Source organism: Simochromis diagramma, unplaced genomic scaffold (assembly GCF_900408965.1).
Source record: "Simochromis diagramma unplaced genomic scaffold, fSimDia1.1 OVJJ01000571.1, whole genome shotgun sequence".
Classification (NCBI taxonomy): Eukaryota; Metazoa; Chordata; class Actinopteri; order Cichliformes; family Cichlidae; genus Simochromis; species Simochromis diagramma.
In genome coordinates, this window is record NW_024386885.1 from 372,697 (window position 1) to 387,890 (window position 15,194).

The 15,194-nt window shown below is 44.4% G+C and overlaps 2 protein-coding genes across 9 annotated transcripts; both read right to left on the reverse strand.

Moving 5' to 3' along the window:
* Positions 1–236: 236 nt before the first annotated feature.
* Positions 237–15,160, reverse strand: noctb (nocturnin b). 8 transcript variants are annotated; one of them, XM_040033372.1, is made up of 6 exons: positions 15,009–15,026; positions 13,711–13,884; positions 3,517–3,662; positions 3,252–3,420; positions 2,756–3,087; positions 237–2,650 (listed from the first exon to the last, which is right to left on the reverse strand). In XM_040033372.1, exons 3-6 carry the CDS (start codon positions 3,652–3,654, stop codon positions 2,108–2,110), a joined length of 1,182 nt encoding a protein of 393 aa, XP_039889306.1. In that variant the 5' UTR covers positions 3,655–3,662; positions 13,711–13,884; positions 15,009–15,026; the 3' UTR covers positions 237–2,107. The 8 variants fall into 8 exon arrangements, with proteins under 8 accessions (XP_039889306.1, XP_039889304.1, XP_039889305.1 ...); XM_040033370.1 differs by lacking the exon at positions 15,009–15,026 and adding an exon at positions 14,001–14,068; XM_040033371.1 differs by lacking the exon at positions 15,009–15,026 and adding an exon at positions 14,026–14,044.
* Positions 10,862–13,700, reverse strand: ccdc175 (coiled-coil domain containing 175). The gene has a single exon (XM_040033358.1). It carries the CDS (start codon positions 13,171–13,173, stop codon positions 10,957–10,959), a length of 2,217 nt encoding a protein of 738 aa, XP_039889292.1. The 5' UTR covers positions 13,174–13,700; the 3' UTR covers positions 10,862–10,956.
* Positions 15,161–15,194: the final 34 nt, after the last annotated feature.

The window sequence follows — 15,194 nt, forward strand, 5'->3', positions numbered from 1 at the left end:
GGCAGCCTTTCTGCATTCAGTTTGAGTTTACTGAACTTTATCGTCGAAGGCGATAAAGACAAGAATCTGGGTGAAATTCAGTCGTGCAAAAAGTCTTTGTTTTGACAAATCCGGATTCCATTCAGCTCAATTGTTTGTTTTTAGGTGAAGCAGAAATCTCAAAATTATCTCAAAACCTGAACATGGAAATAAAAAAGCAAACACTCGTACACCTGGATAAGAAGAGGAAACAGGCCTTTTATTTTTGGAATCAACTCTTTATTGTCATATCACAAGTAAACAACTGAAAGCACATCTAGTTTTAGTTAATTATAAGAAAAAACAACTTTCTCACACAGTTGAAATCATCACACAGGTGGGGTCAGTAGGAATTTGGCCTTAATGTGAAGAAAGGGCTCCATTTCTATTTATTTTACAAATGATTTCATCGGATTTTCAGTTATTTGGTGTTACCTGCCAAGTCTGCACGGGAGGTACCGGAAGACAACAATAAAGACAAAAACATTCCTGACATGCCAAATTTTTAACCTTGCAAACTACAGCTGACTCATCACTGCAGGCAAAGCAGATCAAAAGAGGCATGAGAGAGGGTGCGAGCAGCTTCTTATTTAGTCTGTAACGCCTATAAAAAGATGTTTGCAGGGAGGGGACGAGAGGCCTGGCTTCTGTTTGTAATCCACCTGTAGAATAAAGTGCCACTATTGACCAATCACATTTGAGAACAATGTGGTAATGTGGAGGTAGACGCTTTCTGTGCACCACAGACAACAGAAAAGATGGACTTAACTTCCGAATGTTAAAACTGAAGCCCCTGTTGATGATCTAAAAGATGGAAAGTGTTTTCTTTTATATCATGAAAAGGGGGCGACGCTTCTGCTCTGAAATTAGAGGGTGGATCAAAAAGAATCATCTGATTTCAAAAGGCTTTTAAAGTAACGGACATGGAAAGTTGTGGTAAATATTAAAATGAATGGCTGAATAGTAAGTTTTACATACAAAACGTACGATGTTCACCAATCCTCAACAGTGCGCCTCTCTGGACACACAACAGCTGTTCGCTCGATCGTTATCGGCGAACAGCTGTGGGAACTAAAGCTCTGTGAAATCAGATGATTGTTTGTTTTTTTTTAAAACACACCCTCAGCTGACAAGCTACTAGTTTCAGTTCATCTTATGTGATCATGAGCTAAGCAACCAAAACTGGCACACAGTTTCCAGTAGTTCCCTAAAGGTTCTCATCTACATCAGATACGAAGGTGACTATGGCTAAAGATCATAGACCACACAATACTGCAGAATGGCCACGTACTAATACTGAACAAAGCATGAAGTCTATTTTGTGAGTCAGAATGGAGGGCTATACGCAGGCTCGTCACATTCGGTTACCAAACGCCAAAATGACGACAGCAAAGACGCTCAGCTCCTGGGTCAGTGTGTGACGTCACCGTGGCTGCGCCCTTCTTTACTACCGTCTGTGGTGTGGAGAGCTTAAGAAGGAACCAACATCAAGTCACAAAACTATCGGCTACTGTCAAACAACCATTTATCTTTATTAGTTTTTAATTTATCTGCATTCATCAAAATTTCAAAAAATAAAAAAAAAGGTGCATGAACATAAGGTCTTGGCACAGATACGTGTTGTCGCCAGAAAAGAAGACAGCAGACGATGTCCGATGCATTTCCAGACTGTGTCGTGCCCTTTTTTATTTTTTAATACAAATAGAAAAATTCACTCATTTTAATCTCTTAACATCCATCAGGTCATTGGTGACAGATCCAGAGTGGGAAACACTCTACCCTGAGTGGCCTGCAGGATGCTAAGAGGTGAGAAACCTCCTGATTCCACCTCATATGTGTGATACTCAGACCATGTCTGTCCTGTAGTGCATCAGCAGCATGAAGCACAGAGTTCTTAAAGTACGTGTGTGCAGTCTGACGACAGGTAGAGCACACCTGCAGCTGGAATATCTCGTGCTGCAGAGGTACACTGTGTCCCATTAAAGTCTTGGCCATGTTTTGGCACACTGTCTTTATCACTCACATGTGACCTCCTGGTCACACAATAGAGTGAGAAGGAGGAAGCGCTAACCTCAACTCCACAGCGTCATCACTTCCGGTGTGCCGGTTTGTTGTTTCCTTCCCACTCCTCCTCCTTGAAGCTGAAGTCACAAACCAGAGAGAGGTGGTCGGACGGATAACTAAAGGACGGAAGTCTGTTTGGCCCGATCTCCTCCTCGGTGGGCATGTCCAAGACGGCATCCACTCTCAGCGTGTCCTTGGTGTACCAGATGTAGTCCAGAGTACTGCAGCACTCCCCCGTGGGCCGAATCTTCCACGTCGTGTACTCCGGCTCCGTCAAACCGTCCCGGCTGAGTTTCTTGTAGGCCGAGTCCAAGCCGAAAGGCGATGTGGCGAAGCGCCGATACACCTCCTCATTTGGGACTGCGTTGAAATCCCCGCATATGAGCAAAGGTATGTCGGCGGCGGGGTCGCCGGGCTGCTTCTGGACCACATTCTGGAGATGCCAAAGGAGGTCTGACCCCTGAGTGCTGCGGAGCCACTCCCAGCCAGAACGAGCCTTCAGATGGGTCACGGCCACGCACACGCATTTACCCGTGATCCGACAGCGCAGCGTGGTCACTATGGCGACCTGCGATCAGAGAGCAGCGAGTTAGAGTGTCGTAGTTTTATTTTTCCCAGAAAGGCTAAAGCTCCAGAAATACTACACCTGACAAAATTTATTTTTTCCCCCCACCTGATTGGTTGGAATCCTCATGGCAGAGAGTCGTATGTTGACGCTGTCGAGGAGCTCGAAGCGCGACTCGTCGTAGAACAGCGCGCAGCCGTCAGGGCCGTTGTTGCCCTCAACGCCCAGGCACGGAGACCACGGCTTGGGGCAGAAGTGGCTGCTGTAACCCAAACCTGCCAGCACCGGCTGCAAGGTGTCGTAGTAGTGGTCGACTTCCTGCATGCACACGATGTGGGGGCGGTAGGTGAGGACTTCCTCCATGATGAGGTACTTCCTGCGGGACCAGCTGAGGGCCTCCAAAGGACACATGACAAAATTGTCGAGTCCTTCGCCCAGAGCTGCAGGACAGGAGGAAGCGGGAGACCAGACTTCAGTAACAACATTATCCACCATGTGTTTTGTGTTCCACCAAAACAGACTCAGAAAGTGTGAATATTAAATTTCCCTGAGTGATGGAGAGACGGATCCTAAACTACAGTCCATCTTAGTGAGTGCACTCTACCTTGAGCCAGGATGTTCCATTGCATCACCCTGATGACGCTGCTGGGGGCGCCGTCTCCATCACCGATGTGAACAAATTTCCTGTCGAAGCGAGGTGGTCGGTCCGTGAGGGCCTCCTCGCACTGACGAAGCAGCTCCTCTGGATCAGGGGGACATGGAGAGGACCCCTCCTGCTCCATCGACAGAAGGAGAGACAACACTTAATATTTAGATGAAAATATTCAAAAGAAAAAGTCTGAAGACAAAAGAAAAAGAAGAAAACCTACCGGGCAGAAATCTGGATCCAGCTTTGTGAATGCAGGTAGCTGGGGGTTCAGGTGTGAAGAAGGGAAGGGGAGAAGAGAGCTGGTGCTGCTGAGGGGCTGAGTCAGAGCGTTGTACAGCTTCGTGGCCCCTCCACCCATCGGATACACTGGTGAGGAGGAAAATCAAAGCGACAGTGAAGCATGTGATAGGATGGAGAAACATCCACCTTTCTAACATGACGTATAAACTGAAGGTAACACACACACATCTGTACTTTTATGGAAAGAATAATCTGTTCTTTCCCAGCGTTTGTTGAGCTTCAGCTCAGGTTGTCGTGTAAGGACCAAGCCATCACAGCGTCAGCAGTCCAGATGAAACAAACCCCCAAAGTGACAGCTGCAACTCAGCCTTTTGTTCTGCTTCAGCAGCATCTGTCGGCTTACACGTGACCAAACTCATTAAACCTAAAAATAACACGTGCGCTTCCCAGTGTGTGTCAGAGACTGAGCTGGATTAAACAGTCAGCTAACAAACTCAGAGTAAAACACCCCTTCCAAAGAAGGCTTTGCACCTTGTTAGCACGTTTCTATGCTTGAGCAAAACAAGCAGTCAATGCAGTGACTCGGTGTTTCACACGCAGAAAACCTAAGAAAACAAACGTGGAGCTGGGCACAGATTCTCAGAGGAGCTGTTTGGGTTTCACCGGTGAAACAGAGAGCAGAGGAGAGAAGCTGAAGTGCAGATATCCAAGTTGACAAAAATTTGTATAAAAGTGACAAAAGTTTCCCCTCAAAAATGTTAAACACAGAAAACAACTTTTAGTTATGAATTACAGGTAGCAGATAAAAATCAGTGTGCCACACCGCCTGCTCCACGAGTGTGTAACAGCATCTATCTGCAACAACTTCAGAAACCAAAGTGGTTCAGATTGGGCAGATGTTGTACCGAGAGACACTGAAAGAGGTGCAAACTAAACACAAAAAGCAATAATCTTGCATCTCTAAATGTTTTGACTTTCAGCAAGACCAAAGCAAAAATGCTGTTAAGCTTCAGCATTCCAAGGAGAATTAACAGGCGAAGTAATGCACTCTTCTCTGTAACACGCACTCCAAGTTCCTTAAATCGGACAAAAAAAAAAACGTGCTGCAGAGATCAGATTGACCTCTGCTCCGACATAAAAATTCTGACATCCAACTTTTCCTCTCAGCTCTCCGAGACCAGAACTACGTGACTATAAAAGGAGCTGGATGTTTAGGATCCGTGCAGTCTCGCGTGAAACAGACGGAGAACAGCAGCACGTTTAAACAAGCATCTTCATTCTGTCAAAATTTATATTAGTATATTATTTATTAATATGTAACAATAATGCTTTAATTCAGTCACACAGCAAGGCCAGGGTCCTTTTCTTGGAGTGGTGACCACGTAACTTTTCACATAGAAGCGTAAAGCAACTTACTGAACAGAAATGTGTCAAATATGCTTAAACAAACAAATTTATTTCAAGGCTGACTAAATTAAACCCCACAGTTTTTTTTGTACGTAGCAAAAACCACATGTCCAAAAACTCCATCCTCTCTAATAAGACTTTGCGAGACTAAAATAACAGCTACCGACGACCAAAACACCCAAAAGAAAAAGCTTCTTCTTACCCAGAGTCTCCATTATGCTCCTCTGCAATGTCCACGGTACTCCTTAGTTAAATGTCCTTAATGGCTCTTTTTAATGCTACCTAACAGATGTGCTGCCTGTCCGCTCGGGAGGCTAAACGTCTGCAGTGTGTCAGGAGACAGTGACAGATGTGCGGTCTGTGTGTGGAAATAACTATGACTTGTCACTGTTGCATATAAAGCCTCAGAGAGAGAGAGAGGAAGAGGAATTATGAAGCGCAGACGTCAGCGGACCATATGGAGCATTAGAGGTCATGTGCCAGACAGAGAGACAGAGACAGAGACGGAGAGAGGAGGGAGAGAGCGACAAAGTCAAAGAGAGAGAGCGCGGGGCAAACCTGTTGAGTGGCTGATATGACTGACAGATTTACTCTAGCGACTTGGCCCTCGACTAAATATAGAGGCGCACAAAAACACGATAACCCGCACTCATCCTCGCTGATACACCATAACACCCATCACCCGAGTACACTGTGTTAATAGTTTCTAATCACTCTGTGAGAGCACAGCGTGTGAACGTATGGCAACAACTTCCTCATTTTGGCTGTTGTAACAGCAGCGCGCACGCACACACGGCTATAATTAACCATTCAGCAGTGCTATGACAGTTTTTTTCCACACATGCTGTAGTTTTCCAACCTGTCAATCAACTTTTTTGACACAAACAATCACAGGCTGCTGAAGCATTTACAGATCTTACACGAGATAACATTCACTGGTTTATCTGGTAAATAGACTGGTTCTTATAAATGGACTGCTTTACACAACTTGCTTCATTCACCCATTCACACAAGCTCCTTTTTTCTATGCTGTTTCTAGGGGCTTTCTGTCTGTGTGAGCGGTTATTGTACAAGCACTAAATGCTGCAATGTCCATTTGAATGTGCTTTGTGCAATTTGAGAGAATGGAGTAATCTGGAGTGACTGTTAAGTGATCTTTTCACTGTTGAGAGTTCACTTATTTGGATGTTACAGTAACAATAGAGACATTCTATTCGTTACGCAGACCTGACCACGATGGATCCTCTACAATTAATTCTCTGTTGTTGGGCTGTTTAAGTGCAGGGCGACACACCCGCCGTCACGGTGTTTCAGATATTTATCAGAGATTTCGACTGACTGGTTCACCGAGCGCCAGGTCGATTCTTTATATAATGTCTCTCGTAGCACTACAAATAAACAATTATATATATCGATGAACTCTGATTTGTAAATTATTAATTCATCCTACTTCTTTTCGAGCATGTAAAGTGTGGGGTATCTCGAGATGTTTGTGGAAACGCAGTTTTTTTTTTTTTTTACTTTGCTTTTCTGTTTTCCATGTATTCTATTTTATTTATTTTTACATGTTCGAAATCAAAAACAGTCAAATGCTCAAATATTTTTTTGGTCATGGAAAAATAAAACTCATATCTACGATCACGTCTGATCTTATACTTGGGTCACCTTAAAGGACGCGTGCAGCAAGAAGACCAATATCTGTTTAAAACTATTCTGTCGGGACGAATGGTGAGCATAGAAAATGAAGAAAGGACATCATTGGCAGACTTGCTCCAACGCTGCAGGCTTGGGACTGTTAATACGTTTATAAAAGAAAAGAGAGAAATACACAGGATCTATCAGGAGACGCACAAAGAGCAGCTACAGCGGACGATTTTAAATCTTTTAAACCTTCGTTTTCACTTTAGTACAACGAGATCAGCTGGATGAGCAAAAGAAGCAGAAACGCGAGTGGGCGTTTCCAACATTACCGGCTACTCCACATATTTCTGACACTCCCTGCAAGGTACCAAGTGATCAGGGCTGGGGCAAAAGCGCAGCTCTGGGGTTGGCAATGGCACACCAATGAAAAAGGGGGGAGGGGGATTAAGGAGTTCTGGCTCACCTTTTTGCATCACTGTAAGTATTTAATGATATAATATTAAATAACATTACCTACAGAGAAAGTTTTCAGCTAAAATAACAGATGGAAAGCAACTCATTCAATTTTGAGAGACAGACTCCCCCTCATCTACCTCACAGTGGTTTGGTCCACTTCTTACCTTTACCTAATGCCTTTACTTTGCAAATTGTAATTGTGCATTCATCTAGATATTCAATAGTAAAAGTAGATCTAGTTTTGCTGCTGTTCACCTGCATCAGCTGAACTTTTATCGGTACATAAATCTGGTTTCAAATGTTTTCTCTTTGTATAATGTCTCTAGATACTTTTTATGTGGCAGCCTGTATTTTTCCAACCTGCCAAATGCATAGAAAGAAAAGCTGCACCTATGGCAGTGCATCTGCACCGGACTGCATCAGGCAGCTGCAACTAATAAAATGACCAGTCTGCAGGCAGATGATGGTAATAACTATAATGCAGAACACCAGGTGTATATTTTATATTTCTGTGCAAAAGCATTAAGAACATATCAACATCTAAAGGCAATTAGGTGAAAAGTGGAAAGTGGATTTGCAGGGATAGTAACCTATAGTTACCTAACGTCTGTACTTTGCAAATTGTAAACACCGGATGTACAGATCTTTTATTGATCTTTTTAATAGATTTATTGTTTGTTATTTTTCCAAACTACATTTTATTCACTCTGTTACTTTTCTGTTGAATCTTTGCTACTGTGTGGCTGCTGCATTGTTACAGAGCAGCTGTTTATAGAAGCAGGAGCTCGGTGCACATTAAAATCATCACGCTTCTTTTCTAGTAGAAATTCTTCCGAGTTGGAAGCTGTCTACACCACATCAGATGTTCTGTGAGCCCACAAAACCACATTTGTCGTAGTTTATCAACAACAACAAAACATCTAATTTTAGAGGATGACTCATACCTGCACGCTGACCATGCACAACCCATACCTTAAGCTTATCACAGCTGATTTTAACAAAGAGGAAGTCATTTTTAACTGTAGCAGAATCACGAACATCAAGATCACTGAGCATTCACGTGCACGCCGCTGTGTGGTCAGGATGACTCACATCCTGTAGACGACCTGTAGTAAATCTGTGTAACTGTGACTAAGTGCACGAGTGTTGGCAGGAGGGAGGGGCCAGAGAGTTGTCACTGGATCCTCTGGTGGTGTATTGACATTTCCATATTGAGGGCAGCTGCCTTGTCAGATTTCTGTGAGGGGGATTTTATGAGTTTGTGCCTTTTAGAGGAGCTGAAACAGCTTTAACTACGTGTGTGATCTTGTGATGTGAACGCACCACTGCTGCTTTTAAGTTAAATTAGGAAACATTTAAAAGGTTCAACATAACAGAGTCTGATGGTCCGGGGCCAATGAAAACTTGTTAGATCTGTCTGGGCCAGTGATGGGGATTCCACTGAAGGATGTGTCTGACAGGCCCTCACTAATAAATAGTTTTTTCCCATTATTTTTACCTTAAAATAACAGAAAAGTGCGTCATCAAAACCACATGCACGGTCAGTTAAATATAACGAGAAGAATGTTTTTAGCTGCTTACACCCATCAGCAGTTTGTCTTACACGGTAAGAGCGTCTTAAAAAGAAGCTAAAACGAAAGCAGTCTGTATGCAGATCAGCTGCTTGACGTTTCAGTTTGACAGTTTGCGTTGTAGACATAACTTTGCTGCAGGCTTTAACGTCTATCCAGCTGAGAAACATTTTTATCTCTTTTTAACTCTCTGTGTTACACTAAGCCACTCTGAACTACGCTTTAAACTGTCTCTCATGGATATTTTTATACATTTTTCTAGTATCATTTCATGAGGGGCCATTTTTAAATTACATTTTCTAGAAAACTATAGTTTTCTAGAAAAAAAAAATCAACACAAAGTCAGTTTAAATTTCATATATCCAGAGGTTAGGGAACATGAGCCATTGTTTTGGATTCACAAAGTACAACAGGTGCTGGAGAGACACCGAGACAACCCCAATTACTGTAGGGAGTGGTTCAGCTGGTGACCACAGACCATCACTCTCTCCTCAGCTCTGTCCTCTTCACTTCCTGATAGCATGGAACGGTACCTCCGATCCATTCAGGTTACACAGGTAGTCTGAATGCATCGGAGGTCCCCTGGTATGGCACATCCACACATGCCATCACAACCAGGCTTGCAGAGTCTCTCAGCACAGGAGAGGCCAAGAGACGGGCAGTAACACAAGGAGAGTTGGACAATAGCTTAGCAGGGCTTCAGCCCAGCAGAGGGATGAGAAGACGGAGGAAGAGAATTCCCAGAGGCCTGCAAAACAACCTCCAGCTTGCTCATGTGCATGTTTATGGTCTAACTGTCACAAACAGATTGCATGGAGGTGGAATGAGGGCCTTTAGTGAGCCGTGTGGTCACAGCCCGGAAACATTTTTTGTTTACATTTGGGTCAATTGTGTCAACATTTAGATGTTCAGGCAGGAAATTGAGACTTTGGCCATTTGTTGAATTGAGGTGAGACGTTTAGCTGCAGCACAGCGTTTCCTAGACTCCATTCTCAGAGTTGCAGCGGTTTTTTTGGCAGAAGGCTCGGCTGTGAGTTACGGGGAAACTACGTGACCAGAGATCTCTTATTAGCTTGCTCTGTTTTCCAACTACTGAGCTGGCATGTTCTGGGCTATGAAAGAGGCTGGGTAAGAGCAAAACCAGAGATTTCTGACTTTGCTCTTACATCAGGATACAAAACTATGAGTGTCTGTCAAATTCAGGATCATCCTTTGAGCTGTTGTAAGCTCCCTGTCAGTTACCCTGGTTTTCTTTTCTTAATCCTTTTGGTTAAACGAAGTTTAATGTGGACCAAATTACATTGAGAAAGGTACGACGTGTATTTAAACATGTTAACAAACACGGCCTTTAGTGAAACTGAATTCAGCACTCCTGCCTTAGTAACGATAAAATATCTTAAATGTAAGATGAGAACATCAGCATTTGTGTCTTTGTACATCTTGTTATGACTGATAACATTACATTTGAGCCGTGTGTGTCCTTCAGCTGAAGCCAATCGTTAAAAAAAGGATTTACTTTCGACAACAACAGTTTGAAGTAGTGATGAAATTTACCGTTTGTGAAGCAATATCTCAGAAAAGAACAGCTTGTATTGTGGCATCAGATACACCACACACAGAATCCTGAACACGAGATAAGCAGATATATTTAGAGACAAAGATATTAAAAACATGAACAAAACTGTCTAAATATAAACAAAGGTCCAGCCAAAGCACAAAGCTACAGATACCTTAGGTCAAAGTAAAGTTTACTTCTGGGCTTTTTGGAGACTTACCTTCTTCACTGGAATAAAATGACGACTTCCTCTTAAAACTGACTTTTTGGCAGCTGCAGTCTTGTTTTTCGTTCCGTCTTAGTAAACCAGTATTTAGCCCTCTGAGTACGTGCCTCTGGATACATGTGTGTGCATGTTTTTGTTGAGAGGAAGTACAAGTGGGTGTGCGTTTGACCCTGTAACTGCGGGGAAAGGTCACGCTGAGGAAAAGCCAGATCTATTCTGCCATCTGCTGGTAGGAGTCACACAGGAAATGATTTGTATTTGTGAAAGTGCATGAGAAGTGCAATTATGCCCATCTCGCAAACAAAAACTACTTTCAAAAATTCATCAACTCCATAAGTTCAGTTTTAAATTGGACCGAGCACCACCTCTGGTAACATTTTTCAGATAATTGTGTCAAGAAACAAAGTGAACCAACCACAACAAAAAAGTATTTCAAATTATCTTCATCTTATACCAAACTCTTTTTTTGTCCACATTACAGGTTAATATCAGGCTCAAACGTTGCCTGTGCACAGACAGCAGGCTGACATCCTGAAGTCAGTCCACTTGTCATCCTGGATAAAGTCAGCTGCACAGTTTCGCTGTGGTCTTGTCTCCCAGTCGTTTGCTGAAGTCGAGCATTTGTTGGTGAAGGAGCGTGCTAATGTTTCCTAACTGCTGTTTCCGATTCTTCAGATGGTCAAGCAGAGAACTAATCGACATGAACAGGATGCCTTCACTGCTCTCGTGGTCCTGGGTTAACATTAAATCCTCTGCCCAGGCTTGCTGTAAGCTTTCCCATAATGCCTCTGTGTCTTGCCTGAACTTCTGAGCCTCCTGCCAGTATTTGTGCGTCTCCAGTTTGGCTGTTTCGATGTCCTCCGTCATCTGACTGATATGGAACTGCAGCCTGCTGTTCTCCATGGTGATATGCTCCAGTTTCACACCACAGTCGTAGATGCCCACCTCCACGGCTCTCAGCTCAGATGCCTGTCTGTGGAGCGTGTTGATGTGGCACGTTTGCAGCCCCTCCAGCTCAGCCTTCATTTCCTCTTTGGGCTGAAGGAGTTCACTGGTTTTCTCCTTCAGTGCCTGAATTGAAAGCTCCAGCTCACTCCTCCTCTTCCTCAGCTCATTGAGAAGCTCTTCCAGCCTGTGGTGCCTGTTCTGCTCATCGCTCCACTCGGCCTCCACCTTCTTCAGAATCTTTTCCTTCTCCTCCACCTCCCTCTGCTTCTCCTTAACACTCTGAGCAACCTTGTCGACGTCAGTGGTGAGCTGCTGTAACTCCTGGCGCTGCCGGCTCTCGATTCTTTCGTACTCCTCCTTGGACCGGGTCACATGCCTCATCAGGAGGCTGGCATCAGTGGTCTTGGGCTCCTGCCTCAGGAGCGCTTCTTTTTTTTGAAGCAGCTCCTCATATCTTCTCTGGGTACTACTGATGTCAGATGTCATTTTCTCAATATGCTCCTCCTGTTTCCTCTTTGCCTCCTTCAGGAGCTGCAGGAGTCGCTCTTTCTCCTCCTGAAGCCAGCCCACATTCTTTTCTCCTGCATCCATATTGCTGCGTAGCTCTTCCTGATTCCTCTCAACGAGACGCTTGTTAATTACATCAGTTTCCTTGAGCTCTTTGACCTGCTTCTCCATCTCTTTGATCTCCCTGCCATGCTTTATGATGGAGGCAATACGCTCCTCCAGTTGCAGCCTGGACCACTCCAGCTGCTTGGAGACCTGCTGATGCTCAGCCCTGACCAAGTTCTCTTTAGTGTGCCGATGCTTGAACATCTCACAGACCTGAGTCAGGGCTGCCTCTAAATGCTGTTTTGATGCTCTGCCCTCCTTTATTTTACTGTCCATTGTGACGATTTCCTCTTGCAAGTTCTGCACAGTGAGGCTGAAGGCTTCCTCCAACTCATGCAGTTCCTCCTTCAGCAGATCCCTCTGTTGCCTCAGCTCCCGTTGCTTTTGGACTTCCCCTTCCAGCTGCTCCTCATGATGGTGCCGTGACACATTCAGTCTGTGTATGTTGTTCTCGACCTTACCCAACTCATCCATCAGCTCATCCAGCCGTCCCTGGGCTTTGTCTTTCTTGTTGGTAATGCTATCCAGCTCTCTTCTGCTACTCCTGTTCAGGTGGTTTTGCTGCTCTGTCTGCTCCTCAACGTTGCTCACCTCTTCCAAGAGGTCATTTCTTTTCACGGAGGAGGCTCGTCTCTCCAGCTTCATGTTCTGCTCCAGGGTTAATCTGTCCTGCTCGACGCCGGCAATGCAGGACTTCAGCTCCTCTATATTCTCCCACGTCATGTTCAGCTGCATCTGTGAGCTGTACTTTAGAGCAAGTAGATCATTCAGAGTAGCCATGATGGTATCATGGTTAGCCTTCGCCTGATCCCGCTCCAGGTACAGGGACTTGTTTTGGCTAAGAAGGGATTCCTGCATTTTCGTAGCTTCTTCTTGGAGCTGAGAGACTGCACTGAGATCTTTGCACAGTTGCTGGATCTCCTCGGCATTTGATGCTCGCGCCGCTGCTACATCAGCCATGATCTCCTTGCTCATTCGTTCACGCATGTTGCTGATCTGGTGTCTCAGTTTGCTGTTTTCTATGCTTTCCACTTCCAAGTGTTCACGAGCAGCACGCCTGTCTGCCTCCAGCTCGCTGACAGCAGTCGTTATCTCCATCAGGTGGAGGCTGGCCTCAGGTGCGAACGGTACCTCCTCCTCTTTCAGGTATTCGTCCAGCTCCTTTAAACGCTCCAGAACCACCATAACCGATGAAAAGTCGGGCACCAGTGAAGAAGCCATATGTGACTACGTTTTGGAGCGTGTTAGCGGCACTCCGAGCCGTATACGGAGCGTTTCAAACAGATGCTCGCTGGCACGGATGACTTGTGTGTGCTGTTGTCGGGGTAACAGCTACCCCCTGTCTGCTACTTGTTTAAAAAAAAAAAAAAAAAAAAAGGCTGGTGGAGTCAGTCCAAAATCCTAAACTATTTAACCCACGATATTTGTTTGATTCATTTTATTAGGTAAAGCCTTCACCTGAAGCTTTTTCTGCAGCGTTAAAGTTCATACAGCAGCTAGCAATCGCCGATAACTTATGAGCGCTGTCGCCAGGGCAACGGTGTCCCCATCGCTACTAGCTCTACGGCAACCCGGTGACGTCAGCACGCTCGAAACTACCTATCAGCCAAGTGCTAACCGCCAGAAAATAGCCCCAGGAAAACAAAGCAAGTTTGGCGAAGTCAGTGTTTGAAACGTGAATAGAAAAAATACTGTGTGCTCCCGGTCCCAAAATTTAAATGCTACAACTGTCAGCAGTGGGGTATGGTGCTTACCTACCTGGCGTACCCGATTTGGGGGTGATGTTTGGGTTCAGTCAGAAGGACCACAGCTAACATCCAACGCAGGCAGGGAGGCCGGCCACAGCTGCCTGGGTTGCCAGATTTTACGGTTTCACGTAGGGTTTCTGCTGCCTCTCATTTAGCCCGAGTAATATTAAATGCCTAATGGGGCCTAACACACACACACACACACACACACACACAGCGAGAGAGAGGAAGAAAATAGATGGATGATAAATAGATCTGTTGTAATGATGTGTATTCATATTAAAAAAAAGTGTAGCTGACCCTTGTAATCCACAAGGCTTCAAACCTGTCAAAGTGCTTGGTTTCTGTGGGTTTTTCTATTCCCAGCTCTGTGTGATGACAAGAACAGTCAATATTCCTAATACGGTCATGTCAGGAAACCCCACCCACCCGCTTTCAAATACGCCAATCAAGAGAAAGCTGGTTTCAATAAAGGCATTGGTGAGCTACAACAGTTTTTATTTCAACCCGTCAATAATATGCTGCAGCTTCCGCCAGATCTCACCCTAGCTGAGCACTTTATAGCCGATTTTGAACCAAGGTGATGGTGCTTCCTACCATCATCATCATCATAATATAGCGTGAGAGGAAATATCTTGCGAAAAACTTTTTTTTCTCTGTAAACTTTGTGCATATTTCAGTTTTTTTCTCGTCTGCACAAACCATTAAAAAAAAAATCTTTTACTCTCACCGTGTGTTTACACACCACTCTGCACATAATTATGAGTTATTATTGATCTCTGACTCTCTTCCAAAGCATGTTTTTTGTCCTGTCTCCCTCCCCTCAGCCCCAACCAGATGACTGGCCCTCCCTGAGCCTGGTTCTGCTGGACGTTTCTTCCTGTTGAAAGGGAGTTTTTCCTACCTACTGTCGCCAAAGTGCTTGCTCATAGGTGGTCATCTGATTGTTGGGGTTTCTCTGTATTATTATAGGGTCTTAACCATACGAGGCAACTGTTGTTGTTGTGGCACTATATAAATAAAACGTCTACCTTTTATCAGAAGCTCCAGAATCTAACAAGTACTAACATAATACATGAAATAAAATTACATGGATAGTTCTTTTTTTTTTATGTGTGTCAATCATTTGATAATTTGTAGCATGCAAAGGCAATATCAGGTAAAAAAATAAATAAATCCTGTAGTAGGACAGCATCAGGTCAAGCACAGCCCATGTCTGCAGCACTGGTCCTCAGGACTCCTGGGTTTTTGGTACCCTTTTGCAGCTGCCCGCTTTACACACACACACACACACACACACAATTTTACCTTTACGCTGGCTTTGATAGCTATTTTCCTCCTTACCTTTTCCGAGGTTTGTGGAGACTGTGTTTATCTTTATAGGCAGTCGGTGTTTTTTGCCGGCGTATTGAGAACAAGATGTGGCAACACTCGGCCGTCGCAGTGTGCTGTCGTCAGTCTACAGAGAAAGACGTAAAAGCCTAGAAATAGAGC